This window comes from Xenopus laevis, chromosome 6S, assembly GCF_017654675.1.
Source record: "Xenopus laevis strain J_2021 chromosome 6S, Xenopus_laevis_v10.1, whole genome shotgun sequence".
Taxonomy (NCBI): domain Eukaryota; kingdom Metazoa; phylum Chordata; class Amphibia; order Anura; family Pipidae; genus Xenopus; species Xenopus laevis.
In genome coordinates this window covers 26,200,597-26,226,471 of record NC_054382.1, presented here as the reverse complement: position 1 = coordinate 26,226,471, position 25,875 = coordinate 26,200,597, and the positions used below count along the sequence as shown (strand labels likewise).

Sequence of the window (25,875 nt, the reverse complement as noted above, 5' to 3'; positions counted from 1 at the left end):
TCTTCACGATTTTTTCGGATTTTTCATCCGATTTTCAAGATTATTTAGAATTTTGCCCGAAAACTCCAAAAACTTCAGGGTATTGCCAAAAACCCAGCGGACATCAAAAAATCATTGGGACTTCTCCCATTGCAACCTCGACAGGTATAAGATGCCAGATTTTCAGATTCGGATTTTACCATCCTCGGGGTTTAATAAATTCCGAAAAATTTGTGATTTTTTTGTGATTTTTGCATTCAGAGTTTAGTAAATAACCCCCTAAGTGTTACCTAAGGATCACTAATATTTGCTTATGATAAATCCATATATCCACTTGTTCATATGAACAACCCGCCTCCAGTTTAGGGGATTATTTATCAAAATCTGAATCTTTCTGACTATTTAAATAAAAAAAGTCTGACCAAACTAGAATCCACAATTGGACTTATTTATTATTAAAAAAGCACGATTTCATTGAATCGGGACAAAAACGATTTTTGCCCGAAAAGTCCGAAATATTCAGATTTTTGGGCTAATTCCAGCGCAGACTTGAGAAACTTCTAAATAGGATAGGGACCTCTCCCATTGACTTATATACAACCTCTGCAGATCTGAGATGCTGAATTTTCATATTCCGAATTTTTTCATCACCAGGCTTTAATAAATTCCTAAAAATTCAGATTTTAAAGTAAAACAAACTAAAATTTTTCGAGTTTATAGCATTCGACTTTAATAAATAACCACCTATGTGTGTGAATACCATTTAAAGTGCAAATTGACTCCTGTATGCCAACAATTCTATTACAGAAATGATGTTATTCCTTTTACTATTCTTCTTACTGCCAATAGCTCATCTCCCCACAGATGCCATGTTCTGACCTGTATGTATTTTAATTAGGCATAATTGGCATGCTCATGAATAAGTGCATGGTTTTACGTCAGCAATGTCCTGTCAGTTTTTTACTGCTGTTGATGCAGGTTTCAAAAACATTGATCACTGTGATATATTTTTATTAAGACAGCTAAAGTTATGCAAGATTGTGGTTCATTGTACCATGTCCAGGCCAACGAAAGGGCACTTGTCAACTGGCTCTCAATGGTTATCATACGGGCATGCGCTGTAGATGCACAATTTTACAGCAACAATTCAGCCACATTTATGGACAGATATTTAAAAGGCTGCCCACTCAAAATGGTACCAAATTCATAGTTTTAAATTCTTTCTTTCTGACATCATGCCATGTAGAATTCAATATACTGTGTGCCATAATTAGAAGTACGCTGCACTTAGGTTTATAAGCACACCACACACACCACAGATTTTTTGTTTGTTTGATGAAACATTAAGCGCAGTTCCAGTATTATTAAGGCAGAAACACTTGCATAGAATTATCAAGCAGTCACCCATAAACAGAACACCTCTCAGACACAGACTCAAGTCACAGGAAAACTAAGTGATTTTTTTTTTAGGATGCATGATCTAATGCAGGGCTGTCCAACTGGAGGCCTGTGGGCCAGTGGTGGCCCTGCAAATATTTTTTATGTTTTCAACTTCCCTCAGGCTCCATAGAATTCACTATATGACATCATCATTTTAATTTTACTGCATATTGCCCTCAGCATTCTGTGCAAGGGACTGCTCTTCACACCTGACACATGGAAGTCTCCATCAATGCATTTTTTCTAAATACCAGAGACCCAACGAGAGGACCAGTCTGACCTGGTCTTCTAGGCAGCACAACTGGACTTTAATACCCACTGCAAGTCTATGGAATTGGGGTTGAGTACTGTAGTACAACAACAAGATGGCAGACTGGAAATCGCTGTACAGGTATGGGAGCTGTTATCCATGGGAGCTGTTGGGGGTTCCCGGATAACGGATCTTTCTAGAATTTTGGATTTAAGTCTACTAGAAAATCATGTAAACATTAAATAAACCCAATAGGCTGGTTTTGCTTCCAATGAGAATTGATTATATCTTAGTTGGGATCAAGTACAAGGTACTGTTTTATTATTACAGAGAAAAAGGAAATCATTTTTTAAGATGTGGATTATTTGATTGTAATGGAGTCAATGGGAGACGGCCTTTCTGTAATTCAGAACTTTCTGTATAATGGGTTTCCAGGTAACGGATCCCATGCCTGTATTACATAATTTCCTTCCTAAAATTGTTTCCCTGTGCTTCCTTGACTGACTAGGAACTCATTGGGGACTGCTCTGCTCCTCTCATTGTCTAAAGGTGGCCATACACGGGCAGATTTTTTACTTTCAAGCGACTCAAGAACTTTCTGATGTCGGTAACTTATCGGATGGTTGATGGTGTACGAACGATCGTCGGACAACGATCGGCTCGACATTATCGTTCACAAAATTAATCGGCTTTTGGTCGTTCAGGGATAAAATCGGTCAGTGGGGGTGAGTTACAGAAATTTGTCATAGAACGATCGGTCTTTGAGTGCGTCAAGATTGTAGCACAAGCCAACAAACATATATGGAAGGACCCGAACGTTCTTTGCTGAAAGCTTCATTTGTAACCATATGAACTATGTAAAGAGATAAATTGGTGCTAACTGCAGGAATATCACTCTATCACCTCATATGTGAAAGAAGTTTATTATGGCATAGCATAAATCCATATGTCTGCATGGAGCAGGGAAGGAGAAACTAACAATATAATACAGACAGTAACACAATGCGGGCACCACTCCTACTGTCTGATGAGGTGAAAACACTGCTACAAGTGTGAAAGTGCAGGGTATACAGTCTGTGTCTGAGTGTTAAAAATGCAGTTGCAACTTTAATCTTTGCTTTGAATCCATAAAAGAAGCCATTCCACAGATCATTTGTTGTACACCGGTAGATCGGTTGTTGAACAACGTTTGTCCGTACACGAAGGATCTTTTGGCCACAAACCATCCACCAATGACTAATGTTTTACATCACTTCCTGTATGCTGTATATCCTGCTTCCGCCTAGGGTTTCCACCTGGCCAGTAAAATGATGGTTGATCCCAATGTTATTAATAGGGAAAAATGATAAATACGTAGGAAGGCCGGTATTTTTTTCCTGAAAAGGTGGCAACCCTACTTCCGCCACAAGTTTATATCGTATCGTACGTTGATGTATAATCTCTCGTTTCTTTCAGCAAACGATACGATTATATCTGTTCATATAATCATTCTCCGTGGATGGCATATCGTATGGTAAAACAGTCGCCAGAACGACAAAAGTACAATAAAAGTATGATAAAAGTATGATAAAAGTATTTTTACATTGCTAGACATGTTCATTGTGTATCCAGCAGCACTAGGATAATGAAAGTACAAATCTCTGTCCAACCATCCAACCATTTAAGGAGCAGTATACCCAGTTTTTCAACATTATTTTTAATGTTTGAATATGAATGGAAATATGTATGTTTTTTTTTTACTTCTTGCATTGAATAGGGCAAAACATGAATCTAAAGTAAAGTCACATACTACTTCAGGTTGTTATGAGCACATTCAAAACAAATGAATAGCCCACTGAAAAGCAATCTGCATTCTAAGCCATTCATTTACCTTGGGGGAGGGGCTTTGTTATTCAGAGGACTGTGGATTTGTTTGTTTTTTCTTGTACAGACAGAAAGTAGAATATGACTTTGCTTTCAATTCCATATTTTGCTATGCTTAGAGCAAGAAATAACAAAAACATATATTATTTTCTAATGAAAACATCAGGCAAAGAGTTTGTTCAGCACAAGCACTATTCATTGAACCCATATTGGAATATAAGGGAATATACTGCCTTTTAGGGTGATGGAACACAGGGCACCTTTGCTCAAGGGAGATCAAGCACCTAAAAATAGCTTTGTACTGGGATTAATTTAAAAATTATATTTTACACTTCAAATCAACTCCTATTTCATTGTCAACTCAGCAACTGCTCCCATTCAGACCATCTGTTACATTAATAATAAATACATGAGACAGCATAAGCCCCTTAGGTATTCCACATTACCTGCCCTCCAATAAAGCTAAATCTATTGATCAACATAGCCTTCAGACAAAAACATAGTCCCTGTATTAGTCAAAAATTCAGTCTGAATCCCTATTACCATGAGTCTTTATGTGAAGCAAATCCAGAAAAAACCCTGATCCATCATTATTTACTACTTTAGAGTCTGAAAAAATAATGCATTTGGTTGACATGCCCATCCTTCTGTAAACCAATGCTATCCTAGCACACTGTATTATATTATTTTACATATTATAAGTATTTTCTTCTTTAACAACCTAATTATTCATTGCTCGACTGCTGACAGCCTCACAGATCTCCAGTTTCCTTCCTCGCTGACATGCTTAGGTGCTATTGCATCAGGGCCCTCCTGATCGGGACACTGACTCAAGCTACAGTACAAGAGTACAGCTAGCACATTAACAAGTTCCCTTACAATTCTAGGGTGTACACCATGTAGGCCAAACTATTTGCTCACTTGCAATCTTAGTTTCTGGAAGGATTTGCACTCCAGTGAACCTGCCATTGTTTCATTTACTCTTGTCTCTTTTTGTTGTCTGTTGATGATTTGGAATCAGAGCAGAAAACACGATAAAGGTGTTTTGCTTGTGCTCCTTTGTTGCACAGTGCATATTCATTTAGATCTGCCTTTAGTCTCATTATCTCACTTCTCTGTAAGGGACTATTGAAGCATTCTGCTATCTAAAGGTGGCCATACACAGAGAGAGGTGGCCAAACAAGTGGATCTGTCATGGATATGCCCACCTTGAGGTGGGCGATATCGGACTGATCTGATCATGGGCCCTAGGGCCCAACTATCAAATCATAATGCAGGAATACAGACAGTTGGATCTTGGGACTCAAGATGTGGTCCGTGATCCGACAGGATTTTTAGCCCTGCCCGATCGAGATCTGCCCGACTTTCGGCCAGATATCGATCAGGGAAGCCCGTTGGAGGGCCCCATACACAGGCCAATAAGCTGCCAACTTGGTCTGTCGGCAGCTTTTATCGACCCGTTTATGGCCATCTTTAGCCTGATCTGCTGTCCCCAGAGTGTAAAATCCTCAATTATCACAAGGCACAGCACCCTTGGCACCTAAATGGGTGCAGAATTGCCCATCCATATGTGATTCTTTTCTTTTTTCATCATGCATTAGCACCGTTCATAATACTGCATGCTCATTGCATCCACATTGACAGCCATGCAACCTCTGCCTAATTTTTAATGAAAGCAACTTTTGCACTACAATAGACGCATGATCAGTTAGGTAAACTGAATAAAGCACCCCAGCAAAAGTAGATCAGCATAAACAACAAATACCATTTCACAAAGCAGCAGCAAAACTGTGTACCGTGTGACATATGGTCTAAAGAAAGGTTGGTTGTGATAATAGGATTACGGACAGTGACTGGGATTATAAATACAAAACAACCAGCAGAGGGGATGGTGGTGGATGCCATAGATGTAATTTACTAATAAGACAGGGCAGCGTCAGGTGGTATTGGTGTTTTCACTGACAGTGTTTTTCCATTGGTGGAGAAAATACCTAGTGTGACATTAGTCTTATAAAACAGTAAGGTTAGGGACAGACTCTCAACTGTGCCAGGACCTGGAAACTTTGCTTCTGCTTGGGTGCAGAGATTTAGCATTTTTGCCAAAATCCATCGCATCTGCATGCACCTGAGCCGAGGCAATGTATTTGTATGGCAGTGGAATCTCTCTGCGGAATTTGGCACAAATGCAAAATCTCACATTTCTTTGCCAAAAGTGCTGTGTGTATGCACCAGAGCCAATACATTTCCAGATACGGAAAGGAAAGGAGGCTACTGCCCGCATAGGGTCTAAACCTGTCCTGCATATTTCAGCAGGCTGATTTCAGCTCCCCTTTGGCACTAGACGTTTGTGAAACAAAACATGTACAGTAATGGTTGAGGGAAGTTGTCATTGATGGGAATTTGAACCTTGTTGTGTCCCAGTATCTCATAATCACTCCTGAAACCAAGGACTTGTCATCTGTCGGTGGTGATGGCAAGAACAATAGTGAATGAACAAGGTGGGGGAGGAAGATGTGGCTGTTCCAGCCATCTGCCCTTATCAGACACCCTAATGTTTCCACAATTGAAATTCAGGTGACCTGTTATATGATTTTCTAAAGCTGCAGACTTTGTTGTTGTTTTCTTCACCTGGGGCTACTCTATTATTTGGATACTGGAGGACATATAAAAAAATGTAATTGATGCATTTCCTCTAAAGCTAGCTTTAAATGGGGCTGCAGAAAAAAGCAGTATCAGCCCTTACAGTCACTAAGTTCTGCACTTAAGTTACCTTGCCTGCACCAAGAACCATTGCATCAGCCCAGTTGCAAGCAGACACATCAGATTTCAATGCTGAAACGCTTCTGTCTGCATTTGGAACAGTCTGCCTGCACCTGGGCCGATGCAATGGTTCTGGCAGCAAGCAAGGTGAGTGTAGATTGTAGCATAGGGGCTGATTCTCAGCCTGCACTTTTCCAACACTAGCTTTAGGCTAATGGCACACATGGGTCAAAAATCTGTCACTTGGTGTACTGAGCAGCATCAGGAGGCCTTTTTTGTACTTTGCATTTCATCCTACTGATTTCAACGGTAGTTTGCAGTATGGCAGTTTATACCAGGCACACTTGCAGAATTTTCAGGCGTGGGTATGTTATAGGTAAGTGTGACCTGATTGTAGTTAACAGGAATGACTTCCGACCCAAACAGAGCATTTAAAATTGTAATGTGTTTTCTTGGACTAAGTAAGCCATTGTATGTTGGGGAATAAAAGAGAGCCCAGAGCTGAGATAAGCAGAGAGGTGTTGCCTAGGCTTGTTTCTGTGCCCTGTTGTGCTTCAAATTAACATTATTATTGCTCTACAGGGGCTTATGGTAAGTGCAACTCCCAGCAATGCTAGCGGCCGACATCTGCATTTAAAGGGCCACCTGTGTTGTTTGGGGATTGCTTTGTCAGTTACACACTGCAGCCTATTGAAAGGACAGTAGCATTATCCCACTATCCAAGAAAGTTCTGATTTCCTATAGAGTCCTATTATTTCTTTTTTTTGTCTCTCCATGAAAATCAATGAGTAGCTTTTGTTTCCAGATAACAGAGCCTCAACAGAAAGCTTTCTTTTCTGGGGGAGAATGAGTTGAAGAGTAGTAGTACAAGGCCGCCAGCCGGAGCCTTCATTGGCACATATGGCACAAGCACTTATTACACTTTGCACTTATTTTTTGTGTTTGTGTGTCCTTTTTTTTGTTTGCATGTATTCTTACACGGGCTTTGGGTGTTAATAGTCCTTTTGGACTCAACCCCTGGCCAGGTATTGGTGCCCTGGGGGAAGCTTCGGCGGAACCCAGGGTAAAGGGACTCCCCCTAGCCGTAAGGTGAAGGGGAGTCTAAAGACCCTAAGCTCCTCGTCGGTGCCTTTTGGCCGTAGGAGCTGGGGAAGACGGGGCTCACCCTAGCTCTGGCGAAGGTGAGCCCAACGATCCTCGTCGTCTCTGGGCCTGGCCTGGGACACTTGGGTATGGGAGCCCATGCCTTTGGGTAGGACTCCCGGGGAGCACCTTGCACTCTGCACTTGAGCACTGGGCACAAAGGGGCTCTGAAAGCACGTACTCCGGCTTTTACAAAAAAAAAAAAAAAAAAGTAGAACTACAAGGTGCAGCATCCCTCCCTAGCCCAGGCTACAGTTGCACTAGAACAGGGGTCCCCAACCTTTTTTACTCGTGAGCCACATTTAAATGTAAAAAGAGTTGGAGAGCAACACTAGCATGAGAAAGTCCAGCGGGATGTCAAATAAGGCCTTTGATTGGCTGTTTGGTAGCCCCTATATGGACTGGCAGAATACAGGAGACTCTGTTTGGCAGTACACGTGGTTTTTATACAACCAAAACTTGCCTCTAAGCCAGGAATTCAAAAATAAGCTCCTGCTTTGAGGCCACTGGGAGCAACATCCAAGGGGCTGGAGAGCAACATGTTGCTCGCGAGCTACTGGTTGGGGACCACTGCACTAGAACAACAACTGGATACAAATAAATTGCATGTTAAATACACCCACCCCAGCATCCCCCATACAGTCCATTATGTCAGGGGAATGTGTTCCCTCATTACACACTTGCCTAACAAACCACACGCCCACTCTGTGCTCATCCCCACTAGCTGCCCTGCTGCTGCTGCAGTGTACGTGTGAAAGTTCACAAGGGACCCAATCCCCTTCTCCCTGCCCAAAATGTGCCTGACAACAACTCCTCCCCCACCCCAACATCAGTACTTGTTTGTTCCTTCCACCAGCAGCCTGACACCGCAACGCGCCCTCACCCCGCCCCCTCTACTGCCTGCTGGATTATCATTGGTGGAGAGGGACGCCAGTCACACACATCCCTGCAATGAGAGGCAGAGTTTGCTCGCCCTGTTTCCGCCCCTTTACATGAAACATAATTAAGAAGCCCGGCCGCAGCAGAGAGGTAAACAGCTGGTGAATGAGAAGGGATGCTCACAGGATAAGGAGAGGAATCGGACATTTCATTGTGCCACCAACCCAACCCGGCCTGGAGACAGACAGCGTGTGTAACAGTAGCAGCAGGGGATTTGTATTTGACTGAACCCCAGAAAGAAAAACTCCAGCCCCATTGAATCTTGTTGATTCCCGACCTACATTTACTCCAAATAACAGGAGGTGCACAAAGTACTGGCCGACCTGTAAACAGCCTGACCCCCCACCCGCCTCACAAGGTACGGACCGTGTATGTATATATGTATATATGTTTGTATGTACATGTGTGTATCATGTATATGTATATATCATGTGTGTATTATACTTTCCTCCCAGACACACTGCTCCTAGCTTTTATATTAGCAGCCTTTGTTATTCACCTCACTGTATGTATGTATGTATGTGTGTATGTATGTATGTATGTTTTTATTTGTATAGCGCCTCTTGAGGGCAAAGCACTGTACAGCAAAACCATAAATTAGTAGTAACAAAAGCTTTCCTTACAGCACAGCACCCAAAGGTTTCCCTACTGCACAGCTAGCACCCCAAAGGCTTTCCTTACAGCACTGCGCCCCAAAGCTTTCCCTACTGCACAGCACGCACCCCAAAGCTTTCCTTACAGCACGCACCCCAAAGCTTTCCTTACAGCACTGCAATCCAAAGGTTTCCCTACTGCACAGCTAGCACCCCAAAGGCTTTCCTTACAGCACTGCGCCCCAAAGCTTTCCCTACTGCACAGCACGCACCCCAAAGCTTTCCTTACAGCACGCACCCCAAAGCTTTCCTTACAGCACTGCAATCCAAAGGTTTCCCTACTGCACAGCCCTGCGCCCCAAAGGTTTCCCTACAGCCCTGCACAACAAAGGTTTCCCTACAGCCCTGCGCCCCAAAGGTTTCCCTACTGCACAGCACGCACCCCAAAGCTTTCCTTACAGCACGCACCCCAAAGCTTTCCTTACAGCACTGCAATCCAAAGGCTTCCCTACTGCACAGCCCTGCACAACAAAGGTTTCCCTACTGTACAGCACTGCACCCCAAAGCCTTCCTTACAGTACGCACCCCAAAGGTTTCCCCAATGCACAGCACTGCACCCCAAAGCTTTCCTTACAGCACGCACCCCAAAGGTTTCCCTACTGTACAGCACTGCACCCCAAAGCTTTCCTTACAGCACGCACCCCAAAGGTTTCCCTACAACACTGCACCCCAAAGTTTGTTTTACTGGACAGCACTGTGCCCCACTGACTGCCCTGCTGAGAAGTGCTCTAGAGAGTATGCCCTGCTGCACAACACTGCACCCTAGAGGTTGTCCTGCAGTACAGCACAATGGCTTAAAGCACTGCTGCCAATATGCTTCTAAACTGCATTTTGGGCAAGATAATATAATAACAGTAGAGTTCTTGGAGAGGTTTGTGGGGGGGCATAAAAATCTCACATGGTTGGTTTCCAAGTGGATAGTATTGGCCTAGAGAGGTCTTCTGTACAGTATCATCTACAGACTGCCCTGGTTTATGGCACTGTACCTTATAGAATGTCCTGCTGTGTGCAGTTGGGCCTAAGAGGGTACCCTGTTTGCTAGATTTCACATAACACACTAACTCTGAGAGCTTAAAGGAACAGTAACACCATAAAAGTTTTTTAAACGATTGATAATATAATGTACTGTTGCCCTGCACTGGTAAAACAGGTGTGTTGGCTTCAGAAACACAACTATAGTTTATATAATCAAGCTGCTGTGTAGCCATGGGGTCAGCCATTCAAGCACAGGATACTCAGTAGATATCAGATAAGTTCTGAAAAATCCCATTGTATACTACAGAGCTTATCTGTTATCTCCTTTTCAGCTTTGAATGGCTGCCCCATGCCTACACAGCAGCTTGTTTATATAAACTTTAGTAGAGTTTCTGAAGCGAAAAACAGTTGTACCAGTGCAATGCAACTGGACATATTTTCATTATTTTATTTTCATTTTTTTTACCACAGCACTGTCCCTGGCTGATAGAGCAGTGTCCACTCCATTACTAGGACCTTTATTTCATACCCCCCTGAGCTCAGATTGATCCTCTGTACCACCTCTTACTTTCCTGGTGTATTTAGAGAATTCTGATTTGCTTTCCCTTACAGTTGAAGTGACCTCCTTGCCAACATGAAGTTTGCGAGGTTCCTGCTGAAGAACGCAGCCTTGGCAAATGCACCCAAACAGATTGAGAGATTCAGCCGCTTCTCCCCTTCCCCACTCTCCATGAAGCAGTTCATAGACTTTGGTAAGGAAATATAGAGTTTCAGGGATTGGGTATTCTATTCAGTCTGTTCCATTAATGGAAATTTGGTGGGGGAAAAAAAAACTTTCTTGGGAAGCTTTCCATGTTCCTAACATGCATTCTACATGACATTAGCTATTGGGTTCTGTATAATCATTGAAAGAAATGGGACACCTTGGCTATGTTTTTCTACTATTAAGGTGTCTTGATTCAAAGTCCAAATATTCTTGAGTGGATCATATTCTTGAAGCAGTAAAGTGCCACAACCTAGAAAGCTCGCAGCCAGATCAGATTTATATTTAGATCCCTTTCATTCATGTCTGAAATTGCTGAACTTGTATATTAATAGCACTACAGTTTGAAGTTATCTACGTGGCCAGCAGTGTCCTTCACACATGGCATTCTTCATATTCCAAGGCAATAGCTTTGCCCATGATTCATTATAGTATTGAATGTCCCCAAGCTCTTTAATTTGAGAACTTGCTCCAAAGCCCATCAGCTACTTTGGAATCATTTGGCATCAACATGGCTATGCTTCCTTGTGTTTAGCACTAACATGTACTGTAAAGATCATTGGGTATGTTTATAAGAAGAAAAGGGAGCTTATACCTATAAAATAAAAGGTATATTTAATTTTCTTAAGGGCCCACAGTCCAACTAAAACGGTGGCAACTCAAGCTTGATTTTTCTTATCTCAGGGGGTGGGGGGGATAAGATACTCTAACCTGTAAAAAACAATTTATGGTTTACTCAAGTTATTTGAACTAGGCTATACAGGTATGGGACCTGTTATCCAGAATCCTCGGGACCCGAGGGTTTCTGGATACCTTAAGTCTACTTGAAAATCATTTAAACAATAATTTAACCCAATAGGCTGGTTTTGCTTCCAATAAGGATGAATTATATCAAGGATCAAGTACAAGGTACTGTTTTATTATTACAGAGAAAAGGAAATCCTTTTTAAAAAATTGGATTCTTTGGATAAAATGGAATCTATGGGAGACAGCCTTTCCGTAGTTTGGAGCTTTCTGGATAACAAGTTTCTGGATAACGTATCCCATACCTGTACTAGAAATACTAAATTATGATTGACATTTGTCCGTTTTCACAAAAGCCTCTTCATGTTTACTAAATATTCTCATTCACTTACTATTTTTGCAAGTAGCATTATCTGTGCAAAATGGTTTATGACTCCGCAGAGCTTATCTCTGTGTTTTCATGTAAGATTCGGTGCTGCAGAGCAAAGGTGGGAATGTGCAGTTGTCTCAGCATGTTTTATCTCTGGAGTAAGTGTTTTTAGCTTTCCCAGCGAAACCCTCCACTTTCAGGTTTTATTTCACTCCTGATTGAGTAAACAAGTGCACATTGTAAAGTGATACTGACACCACTGATAGGAATGAGTATGAGTTTAAGTATACCAGGAAAATATAAAAAGGATTTAGAAACACTGGTTATTTAGCTGTTGGACTCCATTTGGGATGTATTGACAGCCCTGTAAGGCTCTGCAGAAAAGTAACAGGTCAGATCATTGGTTTTCCCATTGGATGTCCATTTTTTGGTCAGGCTTGGCATGACATCACTTTCTGCGGAGGAGGGAGAGAGGAGCAAGCTGAGCATGCTCAAGCCCAAGCCCTGGAGGTTTAACCCAAAAAAGGAAGTCTGATAAAGAAGCCCATGTATACACAATAGAAGGAAATAAATGCAGTGTTTATTTTGACAGAGGACTCAGAGCAGCATTACTTTGAGAGTTTACTTGTGTATTTATATAGACCTTTCTGATAAAGCTTACTTAGTTTTATTTCCTTCTCCTTTAACATTTGTAGGAAAATATCAGTGTATCATTCAATCACTGAGCCAAAAATATCAAGGACAGTGAATATGTTTTGACCTCAAATTGGGTTGCGGTGCCGGTAGTGGGGCCATTGATTTGGACTTATTTAGCACTATTGCATGGGTTAAGTTGTTTTACTTGTTTAGCTGTGTACAGTGCACCCTGTTGATATTGTTGATTTTTCATGATTATTATTAAATGTATTATTAAAATGATGTCATGCTGCCTCTGTATATTGGTTCAGAACTTGTTTTGGTTCTCAGATTACTTTATTTCCTAGAAATCCATATTCTCCCTCAAGCTTCAGCCATAACAGGAATTCATTGAAGCTGTGCCAATATTTTTCCAAGTTTTCTGAGAAACATACCATTCTGAAACACAACAGATGGGGCTCGAAGTTTGGCCAGTTTCCCCGCTCTAGTTAACTGAACGATCGACCTTTCATCAATTGCACTGGAATGGTTAAACACTAAAGGGATAATTTATCACGTACAGTACAAGAGTGCAAACAACAAGGACATGTTTTCTGCACTTTTGTGCCCTGCACTGAGCACAGGGAGCTGTATTTCCCCCCGAAAACTGCAGTGTTGCCTGTATTTGGCACTGTATTTATGAAGAGCAGCCGAGACTAATTTCAAAATTAGATCAGAATCCCTGACTAGAATGCCCAGTGTTTCTTACTGATGTTAAGCAGATGGCTGTGTACCGAGGTTTCAGCCTGGCACAAAGTTTGCAGCTCGTTTAATTTATGTAAGTGCCATTCGTTCAGCAGAGTGAGCGACGGGTCATTATCCTCTAATTATTACTCATGTCAGATTAGACTTAAGTAGCTACATTGTATATTATAATTGTATATAACACTGTGTCCTGATGAAAGTGACTGTTTGTTGAAGCATCATATCTATTTAATTAGTGTTTGGCACATTGGACAGACCTTGCTTAGGTTTTGCTTTGATCCCTCTTTATTTGCATTTCACCAGGATCTGCTAATGGCTGTGAGAAGATATCCTTCGCATTCCTCCGACAAGAGCTTCCTGTAAGACTGGCCAACATCATGAGGGAGCTCTATATACTTCCTGACCAGTTGCTGGGGACTCCGTCAGTGCAGCTTGTCCAGAGCTGGTAACTATCCAATTTACATGGTACTAAAATACTACAGAATTCTTAAGCTACTCTTAGTGGACATTGCCCCGTTCATGCAGTCCTTCCACAGTGGATTATCGTAGGCCCTTTTATGATCCAATTGTTGGGTCATGGGCCAGCTGATCAGGTCAGCCTAATTTGACCTAGGTGCCCCTCTTTCCTCCCACAATCCAAAAACCTACAGGCAGCTTAGTTAGCTACTGATGAAACTGACCCTAGTGTAGATATGAATAATTATTATTATGAACATGGATTTATATAGCTCCAACATATTGTGCAGCACTGAACAATGGACAGTCCTGTACACTTCTGTCAATGCTATACAAGTAAAAGATATAGAATACTTGTGTAATTCAGCCTATTTGCACACCTTTCTGCCTTTTTTAAATAATTAACTTAAACTTGTAATCAGTAAGTGAAAAAGTAATGTAATAACTGTATTTTTTTGTAATGTTTTGCAGAAAGAGTTGGGCAAGTACAGTGCACCGCTCCATGTAAACGGCAAATGCTTTTAGTTCTAAATGGCTCAGCATGTCACAAACAAGGGGATAGTGTCCCTCTTGATATGTTGGCTATCTGACAAAGAATTTTTAATCTTGTAATTTATAGAAGGGTTTTGTGGTGAATGGTGTTATGATATAAAGCAGATCCTTACGCTATTTTTTTTTTTCCAGTTGTGGTTTGTTTACTAAGGGTAAAGCAGGGGTTGCTAATTAGGGAGTAAATTATGTGTGTCAGTCTTTCAATTCATTTAATTCGTTCCTATTTTTATTTTTGTATAACTGTTCAAAAGTATTCAGCATGTTGTACACATTGATAATAAAGTTGTCATATTTTTTTACATCTAGGTACATACAGAGCTTGATGGAGCTAATAGAATTCGTTGAAAAAGATCCAGAAGAGCAAAGAGTGCTGTCCGAGTAAGTGCTACTTTCTGCATATTATTGTATAGGGTGAGGAAGGAATAGAATAGAAGCAAATGTACGTAGAGGATCTGAGATTTCAGTCCCCATATGTACTTTCTTAATAGAACAACATATAATAACATTTGTTATAGGTATAGTAACTTGAACTTGATTGTTGACACTTTTTGATATATTCTATATGTATTCGCATCTTTATTATAAGGAGCCCTATATAATTCTTCTTGGCCTTTAGTTTCACAGAAGCCCTTGTGACAATCCGGAACAGACACAACAATGTTGTCCCTACGATGGCTCAGGGAGTTATTGAATACAAGGAGGCATTTGGAGTGGATCCTGTCACCAATCAAAACGTTCAGTATTTTCTTGATCGCTTTTATATGAGCCGCATTTCCATAAGGATGCTTATAAACCAGCACAGTAAGTTTATACAGGTCGTTTATTGATTATACATTTAGAAGCATGTTCTATATAACAGTTTGTCGTATCTGTGTATATAAAAACGCCCATACACAGAAGTACTTCAAAAAGTAACAATACAGTAAACCCTGTAGTTGGCTAAAAAAAAAAAAAAAAATACAAAATTTGAATATAGTTCATCTTTGAACTGCTGGTGTGTTTATCATAGGACTGGTGTGGGTGCAAACCTGCTTCAGCTTGATTTAGCCACCCACATAGATTAATAAGTACTCCGCAAATATTTAATACCACTAATTAACTAGAGCCAAAATTAAACTGCTGTTTCCAGGGGAGGACTCTGATAATGCTGATATGGCACAATTGTACACGATGGATCCAAGCCACATATTGCTAATACGCCCTTCTGCTCTAATGGTTTTATGACTCCGTAGTCTGAAAATGTCCAATTTCCTACTTACAGTGCTGTGAGGTAGCTCAGTATAAGACTTTACCGGCATCCATTGTTTCATAATAAATTGTCAATATTACTAAATATTACAGAGCAACTGTGTATGTATATGTATATATGTATATGTGTATATATGTATATGTATATATATGTATATATATGTATATGTATATATATATATATATATATATATATATATATATATATATATATATATATATATATATATATATATATATATATATATATATATATTCCTTCATCACTTAATTTATTTTTAATTCATTTTTTTTAGCTCTTCTTTTTGATGGTGGAACCAACCCAGCCCACCCAAAACACATCGGAAGCATCGATCCAAACTGTGATGTGGTTGAGGTAGTGCATGGTAGGTGTACTTCTCTCACTATTTTAGAAGATATATTTGGCATCTGCAGATTTCATTAAGTCCCTCTCCCAGAATCCCCCAAAGGTGTATCATTGCTATTATCACTAATATAACTGCTTTTTGCTATTAAATTGACTTTTCATTTTCCTGCCTCTAGAAAGTCCCAGGCTTGCTAGTATTGGAGAGCCTTTTTCAATTAAAATTAGATTTTCTAATATTATTCCTATTCCTCTGTGTAATATGATGCAGTACTACCAGCCTTGCACTGTTTGTATTTTAAAACCACTGATACTTAAAAGAGCTGTGTAAAAGTTTAGGTCCAGAGAATCATTGCAGTAGGGGCTGCTTATCCTAAGTGACATTCCTTTAAAACAGACTTGAACAAACCTCTTGCTTTGTGTAACATGCACACTTCTGTTTGATCTATTGTAGATGCTTTTGACACTGCCAAGATGCTTTGTGAACAGTACTATTTAGCTTCTCCTGAATTGAGAATAAAGCAGGCGAATGGTAAGTAAGCATTTACACTTGGTATTTTTTTGGCATTTTGTAGCCACAACAAGTAGCTGCTACTGGTAGCTCAATGTGTCTTCACCCTAAAAGAATAGCCATTTGGTGAATGTCTTCATTTAACCTAAATAATTAAATATTGTTTAGCTTAATTTTTATTAAGGTTTAATTATGATCATGTATGATGTGTAATAATTGCATATTGTTTTTATTTTCAGGAAATGATCCTTCCCAGCCGATTCATATAGTTTATGTTCCATCGCATCTCTATCACATGCTCTTTGAGCTTTTTAAGGTAATGATAAATTCTTATTGATGGCAGTAACTGTAAAATTATCAAACCCCCCCAGATTAAAGGCTTGGTGCACTGAATCCTTAATCACCCTTGGTAAAAATAAAAATCTGCTGCTGGCCAACTTCAGGCCGTTACACCATTAAGTGCATGGAAATAAGCAGCAAACTATAAAAGGGAGCACAAAGGAGTATAAAGGGCAACGGCTAAATGGAGGGCAGCCAGGGATTAGTGGGTGATTCTAGGGGCAGTGCCAGGATTTGATGCCAGGATGTAGCACCTAAATTCCAAAAGTACATTTGTAAACTCTGATTGTGCTAGATGTAGCTGAACTTTATATATTCAGCAGCCAACACAGGTCCTGGGGCATTGCGCTATAAATATTCTTTTACTGATTTTTCCAGGAATGGATCACCAACACAGTCAATAGTGGGTGTCATGCTTTATGCGTGTGAACTGGCTGTTTTATCTCTTGTACAAATTGGTTTTTCCATCCCTGATAAATTACAGTAGCACCGGGTTATCAATTGTTGTACATTTTATTCTTATTTAGCTATCCGATGGATATGGGAGTTCATCTTCAGCAGTGGCTGAAGGACCACACATTGGGGGGCAGATGTATTAAGGGTCGAATATCGAGGGTTAATTAACCCTCGATATTCGACTGGGGAATTGAAATCCTCCGACTTCGAATATCGAAGTCGAAGGATTTTGCCCAAATAGTTCAATTGAACGATTGAAGGAATAATCGTTCGATCGAACGATTAAATCCTTCAAATCAAACATTTCGAAGGATTTTAATCCATCGATCTAAGGATTATCCTTCGACCAAAAAAAGATAGCTAACATTGACTTCGGTAGCTTTTAGGTGGCGAACTAGGGGGTCGAAGTTTTTTCTTAAAGAGACAGTACTTCGACTAGCGAATAGTCGAACGATTTTTAGTTCGAGTCGAAGGTCGAAGTAGCCCATTTGATGGTCAAAGTAGCCAAAAAAACATTTCGAAATTCGAAGTATTTTTTCTTCTATTCCTTCACTTGAACTTAATGAATGGGCCCCTGGGTGTCTGTGAATTATCAAATTTTCCTTATCCTAGATGAGCACTATAATTCATAAATATTTTCACTTGATACATGGTAAAATGTAAAGAGCAAAGTAGGACTGTAAGCCTTTTAGCCGAATGCTGATCTTCACCACTGGCTCTCTCTAAATGTACTTTTTTTTTTTTTTTTTTATTATTCACAGAATGCCATGCGGGCAACGGTTGAAAGTCATGAAACTAGTCCTCGTCTACCTCCTATCAAAGTGAATGTTGTCCTAGGAAATGAAGATGTAACTATTAAGGTAAATGATTGTCTATAGCTGCAATTTGTTGACACATCTTCTGTTTGCCTTCCCATTAGTGAAGTGTTAGCTTGCCAAGGTGATTAGCCTAATGATAAAAGGGAACAACCAATCCTCTCAGTCTGCTCCGCAAACTTCTGTGTACAATGTGTACAACCATGATATACTTTACATTATACCATGGGCTCTCTTGCTTGCAACATTACTTGCATCCTCATTTTAACTTGCAGGCCTTCTTTTTTTAGTGTGACTTTATGCACCGAATCCACTATTTGGGATTAGGCGAATCCTTTATAAAAGATTCAACCGAATCCTAATTTGTATATGCAAATTAGGGGAGGGAAAACCATTTTTTAACTCCTTGTTTTGTCACGAAAAGTCACTTGATTTCCCTTCCAGCTTATTTGCATTTGCAAATTAGCATTCAATTCGAACAGGCACAAGGATTTGGCCGAATCCTGCTGAAAGGCTGAATCCTGGGGCGAAACCGGGATTCGGTGCATCCCTAATTTATACACGGTCAGCAGGGTTAATATGATTACACTTCATTTCTAAGAATTAATTGTGCAATCCCCACATCCTATCCACCTGCTTATCAGACTAGTGATCCTGATTTTTCCACATAGTTACATTACCAAGAAAGTGACACATACACTTGCAACTTTTTATTTGTATACTGCTGGCCTTGACTGTTGAGACACTTACATTGAAAATGGTATAAAATTAAATTCAACAGATATCGGACAACGGAGGAGGCGTTCCCTTGAGGAAGATTGAACGACTGTTCAGTTATATGTATTCCACAGCACCCAGGCCTCTGATGGATAATTCACGGAATGCTCCTTTGGTAAGAAATGTATTGTGACTTCATATTGCATGATTACCCACGAATACCAGTGACTAGATCATAATTTTAAATAAAACAAAATGTCCATGGCTGTAGATAAGGCATGTCTGCATATGTACAATAGAATTTAGACGCAGGGAGTCATTGCTCTGCTGGAAAACAAAGAGTAGCTGCCTGCTTGGCCCTGCAAACATAGATATACTGCACTGGGACCGATAAATATTTTCTAACCTGGCCGATCAACAGATGTCCGGCGAAAAATCATAAGATGTTCGATCGTTTGAATTCCGCTAACCACACGATAATTTCGAAGGATTGGTCGGACTTCTGTAAAATTGATCGTTTGGCAAGAAAATGCAACTATGGGGAGCTTAACCCAACAGTTCCCTGGTAGATCTGGGAACAGCATAGTAAAATCCAGGTCCCACTGCGACACATTCAGTTACATTGAGTAGGAGAAATAACAGCCTGCCAGAAAGCAGTTCCATCCTAAAGTGCTGGCTCTTTCAGAAAGCACATGACCAGGCAGAATCCCTTTAAGACAAAATTCAAAGGCCTCCTAAAAGATCTTGGCACACATACAAATATATATGATGAGACAAATGTCCTAGAATAGAGACTCCATTACAAAATGATGTTTCAGAGCTCTTTGTGTATATAAGATGTGACTAAATCTAGTTTTATTGTTATTTAAGGCTGGTTTTGGGTATGGCTTGCCCATCTCTCGACTTTATGCCAGGTACTTCCAGGGAGACTTAATGCTGCATTCAATGGAGGGCTTCGGAACAGATGCCGTTATCTATTTAAAGGTAAGAATAATTTCTGACCCCAGTAATGTATTTCTTTACCTTTAATGCAGTGTTGTACTATCTTGTTTACTTGCTATATGTAATTACAATGTATCACATACTAAAATATAATAAGGAGTATTACAACGTAATAGCAAGGAAAACAATGTGCATATGAGATTTTACAGCCTGGAGAGGATTTCCCTACCTAACAATGCACTCACATCGCTTCATATTCCGAAGTTTCCTCCTGAGGCAACTTCGGGCGGTTTCGGAAATCGAAGCACTGTGAGTGCATTGGCGCAGTTGATTTTTCATTTTAGCAAGGGGGGAAGGCAGTTCGGGGAGATTGTCGCCCAAAAGAAAAGGCGATTAGTCGCCAGGCGACTAAATCTCCCACAATCTGCCCGTGTACTAAAGCCCTTACTCTGTAGCAACACACTTGGTGCCACAGCCCTAGGAGTTAAAGGATATTTTTAAACCCAGAAATCTGATTGAACTTTTAACTCTGTTTTCCTGCCCTGTCAGTGATAAGTGAAGTTCACGGCTTCATTTGCTAGTATTGGGGAAATAATGATAAACTAGAAGGACAAACTCCTGAGAGCTTGAGGAAAGGAAAGTGTAAACAGAATCCTGTTTCATCTGGTTTATACGTTTGCCTGCCAGATAAAAAGGATAAGAAGCAGATGTGTAGCAGGATCCTGAAACCTTTCAGTTGTGGAACATTCTCTATGCCTGGAATGTCTTCCTAGAAATATTTACGGCCGCCAGTTAGAGCTAAAGATAAACCAAAGTGCTGTACGCTTTCTTTAAAAGAAAAATAAAGAACCCATGTTTAATGTAATTGTTTATTTAGCTATGTAATATATACAGTGGAACTTTCATTTTACATCCCCTGATTTTAAGATTTCCCTCGTTTTACATTTGTTGTTTTGTCGTCCCACCTATATATTATGCATTATGCATTTCCCTGATTTTTAAATTTTCCTGGATTTTACACCATTTTTCCTGGTCCCCTTAAAAAAAACCGTAAAATAGGGGTTCTACTGTATATACACACTGGTCACTGGTTTAGGAAATGGGCCACTGAAGTTCATATGAATAAGAATGTTATGTATTTTGACTTGTATACAGTCATGGTATAATAAATGTGACCAGACTTTTAAGACTAACTATCTTTACTTACGGATTTCAGGCATTATCATCAGAGTCTGTAGAAAGGTTACCTGTCTTCAACAAGTCTGCCTGGAAACATTATAAATTCAGCACTGAAGCAGATGATTGGTGCATTCCAAGTAGCGAACCAAAGAACCTGGCAAGGTAGAAAGCTTCTCAGAAGACTTTTCCTGTGAGCTGGAAAAGGGATCACACACCTGTCTCCCAGGACCACTACCTGCAAGTGTTCTGTTGCAATAAATAGGCCAAGTGTACTGTGCTTGAGCTGGCCCATGAAGCAACAAGGAGAGCAAGTCAACAACCACCACCACCACCACCAGAAGATGCAGGATCTTTAGATCGTAGTGTTGCACTTTTGGCTGATTCATTCAATATAAAGCACTTGGGGTGCTTCTTTTCCCTAGGAAATATTTAATTTGTTCTGTTCATTAATTATAACAATGTGTATAAAGATAAGTGATGAGATAAAGATCACTGCGAATCCAGAATCCAATCTAGGATATAATTCTAGGTCTGCTTATTTTTTTTCCGCCCATATTGTTACCAAGCTCAGGTTAAAAAGTACATTACCCACCTCTGCAACTATAAAAAAAGCCAGACCATAACCAATGTTCCTTTACCTTTGTACGGTAACCAAATCGTATGTGAATACCATATTGCCGAAAAGAGCCAGAAGGTAGCTGTTTTGTTTCATAACTTGAAGCATAATGTGAAACAAACCAATCTCTGCCCACAGTTGGGCACCATTCTGTACTGTATTCCTGCTTCTGCACTGGAAAGAGGAATTTGCAGAATTTACAGTATTTTATTTTTAATACTGTCATGCAGATTAATAGATTTACATCTAAATGACCATTTAAAGTATTTCTAAAATACATTTAACACTGGCTTTGCTTTAAAGTGGGAGCCAGATCAGGAGCGTAGGCCTAATGTCTGTAATTCAGCTAGAAACGTATACTGCCTGTTATATGTTCAGGTTGAATATTTCCGCCCTTCAGAGTTTGGCCTGATGTTCTGTTTCCTTGCTGGTGCTCATGCTCATGCCATTTTTATCTCACTGGTTGCAAGCATTAGAATGCATTGTGCCAAATAACTAGTAGTACTGCATTATTCACTACTGAAGGGCTGTGTAGTTTCTTAATGTTCTATGGCAGATTTGTGCTCTCTGCAGCCCTTCTGTTGTTAAACTACAGTTCCCATGATGCCGTCTAGGATAACAACCATAGAGTTGCTTGTACCTCAGCCTTGTCTTATGGTGTTGTAGGTATAGGGGGATAATATAAATGTTCCTAACTAGAGCACATGGAAGTCTTGCAATACTTAGCAGTGCAGCGCCATGTGTAGACCTGAAGCCATTTTGTCTCCTCCCCTAAGCACACATTTTAATATTATTAAAGGATGCTGCTCTAATAGATACAGTATGAAACTGCAATACACAAGTACCTCCAATAACTAGGCACATTCAAAAAGTCGAATTTAAATGTCTATGCATTATTTTACCTTATACTAATATGCCATTAATATTTATTATATTTTTATTCCTTAATCATGTGGCCTTTTACGAAGTTCCATATGTTCTTAATCATTCTTCCATTAATAATTTCTCTCGCATTCTTTTTTTTTTATGGCAGCAGATTGCCTTAAAATGTTATTTATTGCAATTTGCTGAAATGCCTCCGTTTTGCTTTTTGCATGTGTTTGTCTCCATTGTTGGAATTTACTTTAAGGCATTATGATATTATTAGGCATTACATTTCTTTGCTTCACATATAAGCGTCACTGTGTCATTATTTCTACTTCTAGTTAAATATCATCAGAATCCAAGTTAGAGATTCTTTCAGCACTGATGATTTGGGATGGGGAAATCTGTATTACTTTAAGACATGATCACAATATTACTGTATGTTGTAAGGTGTGATACACCTTAACCCAGCTACACATCTGTGGGAGGAATTTTTATGCTGACTTCAAGCCTGAGGCCCATCATCAGTGCCCAACGCATGTAGGGCTGATATTTCATGCGTTCCAGTGCAGGGGAACACAGGTTAGAGTCCTGCAGCGTGTTGGGTATTTACCCGCAAACAATCGGGCACCCTGCGGAATCGGGAGTATTTTCAGGTGCGGTTATACCTGCGGTCGGGTTGCGGGTTTCCTCTAAATGTCTTATCTAATATTAAACATTCAATTTTACACCTTTTAAAGTTTTACAAAACTTGTTTCTGTCCCGCCCACTTTTGATGACACCACTGCTGGTCGGTGGGTTGTGAATAAGGCAGTTGCGGGTCTCGGTCGGGTAGCAGATCAAAGTAGCTAAATATGCGGCTCAGGGTCCGGGTCTTAAAGTGGTTCCGCGCAGGACTCTAACACATGTACCTGTATTTTCCTGCACCGCAATGAGTACAACAAAACTGAAAAGCAGGTGCCGCATTTACTCCTGTGCTGCACACATAAAAGCTCAGTTGCAAGGGAATGCAGGAATAAACGCCTGTTTGTAAGAGCCCTCATGCTCTTGTGGCTGAATGGAAGCTAATCCCACCAGCAATGCTCCAACTACTAAAGGTAAGCCCTCCTAGAAGAGTCTGCTTTAGCAGCAATTGGATGATTCATATCATATTAATAGTCCGTACAGATGAGCAAAATATATTGCCTAGAAAAAATGTTCATAGGCTATAATAGTTAGTAAAAATAAATAAATAAATGTTGAGCTGGTTCCCTCCGTTGAATGGCCGGCGCTGCTAGCGAGGAATAATTTGCGTAAAAAAAAAATGTATAGTTTTTGCTGTTTCTAGAATTTTTGGTGAAGCAAAACAGGTCACATTTGCCCATCACTAAGTCTGTTTAAAAAGGAAACAAGAACCTGTTTTGCAGTTGCTTTTGGATATTGGGACAAAGAATATATTCCTTGGGAAATAGTTTTAGTAACGGAAGGCTGTAGAGCTGCCTGCCAGGCATAACCTTATTAATAAAAAAGGTGTTAAACTATAAAGGGGGCCATTGCCTGCTAAATGATACAGATAAGGTTTGCTTTGACCTGGAGAACAGACCATCTGAATGGCCCTCAGCCATAATGCCAGTGAAAGAAAAGTTGTTGTTTTTTTTGAGGTTCCTTAATGGGACAATTCGTCCCCCCTTCTGCCCTGGGCCTGTCTCCTGTAGGGATGCCTTGCTTCCCCTCCCCTTATAGGTCCCTATGTCTGACTGGTAGTCTGCTGCTTGTGTCCAATATGGCGAGGTATAACCTCAGTATTTATCTGGAGGTCCCAGCAGTGCTGTTAAGGATGACAAGCAGAGAGTAAACCGGTGTGTGGAGTCTCCTGTGACGAGCTCCCGTTGTGTTGCGGAGCAAAAGACCTTGCCGGAAATGATGTCATGCAGTCCGGGCGCCAAGCAAGGAGGAAGTGCATCATGCGATGACCTTATCCATGAATCTGACGTTGTTCTGAAGGAGAGGAATTAAATTGATTAAGCATTCGGGTGGATAAATGCACAGGTTTACTTAGACTATAGTCTAGGGTAGAGGTTTCCAATCTTTTTTATGCATGAGTCAAATTCAAATATAAAAAGCGCTGAGGAGCAACATTAGCATGAAAAATGTCCCACAGAAGCCAAATAAGGGTTCTGATTGGATATTTTGTAGGCCCTATGTGGACTGGAAACCTACAGGAGGTTCTGTTTGGCAGTTTACACCTTGTTTTTATACAACCAAACTTGGCTCCAAGCCTGGAATTCAAAAATAAGCACCTGCTTTGAGGCCACTGAGAGCAACATCCATGGGGTTAGAGAGCAACATGTTACTCACGAGCCACTGGTTGGGGATCACTGCTCTAGGGGTTCAGTGTGATCAGACCTATTTTTACAATTCTTAAAAAAACTTTCAATATTCATTTTTACTTGAGCAGGGTCCAGGAGCACCTAGAACTAGGAGATGCGTATGGGTACATTGGAATGGAAAATGTAGCGAGGACCTCACATATCAGTAATCTGACCACTGCAAGCACCCAAACATATATAGAGTGGTGGGTGTTGATGCTGGATAGATCTTCAGTGAGTAACATGAATAAAAAGTGAATGAATAAAACAAATCTCTGATTCTGGCATTGTTCATCAAGCAAAGTCTAAGTTGCAGCAGGGTAAAGCATTACATATATAAATGTTACCAATAAACCTCTACCAAGAACCCACAAGAACAATGAGCTGTGACAGAAAGATAAATGTATTGGGAACAACTGAAGGTAACAATGATTGTTTAATGAGGCTTTATAACTAATGATCAGGCAGGGCCATAAGATCCGAACCTTTGCTTTATGATGAGTATCTACTTGTAATGATGTTATCGAGCCAATGTTAATGACTGCATTCATCTGCCACCTAGCAACCTTAAACTGGATCCAGCAGGGCACACAGGAGTTACCAGGGAAGAGTTTAAAGCAGTGCAGTGGTAGCGAGCGTCAGTCTAAAAGTGAGTTACTGAGAATTCCAGATTCCAAGATATGCCAGCATTTGCTGTTCTACATATTCTTAGAACTAGAATCCTGACCACCATGGTTGGCTTAAACCAGGTCTGGACTGAGAATTAAAATAGGCCCTGACATTTCAGGTACACAGAGGCCCAATCAGCCCACACAGAGGCCAAAACAGCCCCCACCAGCCCACTAAATACTGACTTTGTATGGCACCTTATAGCAGCCCCTCTGGCATCTGCCAGAACCCACAGATTGCCAGTCCGTGCCTGGCTTAAACCATAGGTTTAAAAGAGAAACAAACCCCTTATTAAAAAAACCCATACACCCTTCCCCACATAGACCCCCCTCCTTCCTCACCCCCAGCCTAGCTGTTACCCTGGGCAAGTGCCCCTAACTTTTTACTTACCCCTCGGTGCAGATTTAGGAATTGGAGTTAACGGCAGCTGGGTCTTCTTGTCTTCTTCTGGCGCTTCAGCAATTTTCGTCCATTTCGCGCATACGCAGGGGTGCTTCGCCAATGAGGCGAGTTGAGGCTGTCGCCTCAGGCGGCATCGCC

The 25,875-nt window shown here is 40.6% G+C and overlaps 1 protein-coding gene across 2 annotated transcripts; it reads left to right on the top strand.

The window, feature by feature from the left end:
• Positions 1-8,435: 8,435 nt before the first annotated feature.
• On the top strand, positions 8,436-22,624 carry pdk4.S (pyruvate dehydrogenase kinase 4 S homeolog). 2 transcript variants are annotated; one of them, XM_018268636.1, is made up of 12 exons: positions 8,436-8,743; positions 10,615-10,754; positions 13,563-13,704; positions 14,574-14,645; positions 14,884-15,068; positions 15,812-15,901; positions 16,334-16,411; positions 16,630-16,706; positions 17,947-18,045; positions 18,782-18,892; positions 19,588-19,701; positions 20,876-22,624. In XM_018268636.1, the coding sequence occupies exons 2-12, from the start codon at positions 10,637-10,639 to the stop codon at positions 21,002-21,004; spliced, it is 1,215 nt and encodes a 404-aa protein (XP_018124125.1). In that variant the 5' UTR covers positions 8,436-8,743; positions 10,615-10,636; the 3' UTR covers positions 21,005-22,624.
• The last annotated feature ends 3,251 nt before the right edge of the window (positions 22,625-25,875 follow it).

What these genes read in the sequence shown, in the direction of transcription:
- pdk4.S (XM_018268636.1), top strand. Translation starts at nt 10,637, where the DNA reads ATGAAGTTTGCGAGGTTCCTGCTGAAGAACGCAGCCTTGGCAAATGCA. An exon ending in GATGCTTATAAACCAGCACA is followed by an intron (nt 15,069 to 15,811) that starts GTAAGTTTATAC and finishes CATTTTTTTTAG; the next exon opens with CTCTTCTTTTTGATGGTGGA. An exon ending in GAGAATAAAGCAGGCGAATG is followed by an intron (nt 16,412 to 16,629) that starts GTAAGTAAGCAT and finishes TTTTATTTTCAG; the next exon opens with GAAATGATCCTTCCCAGCCG.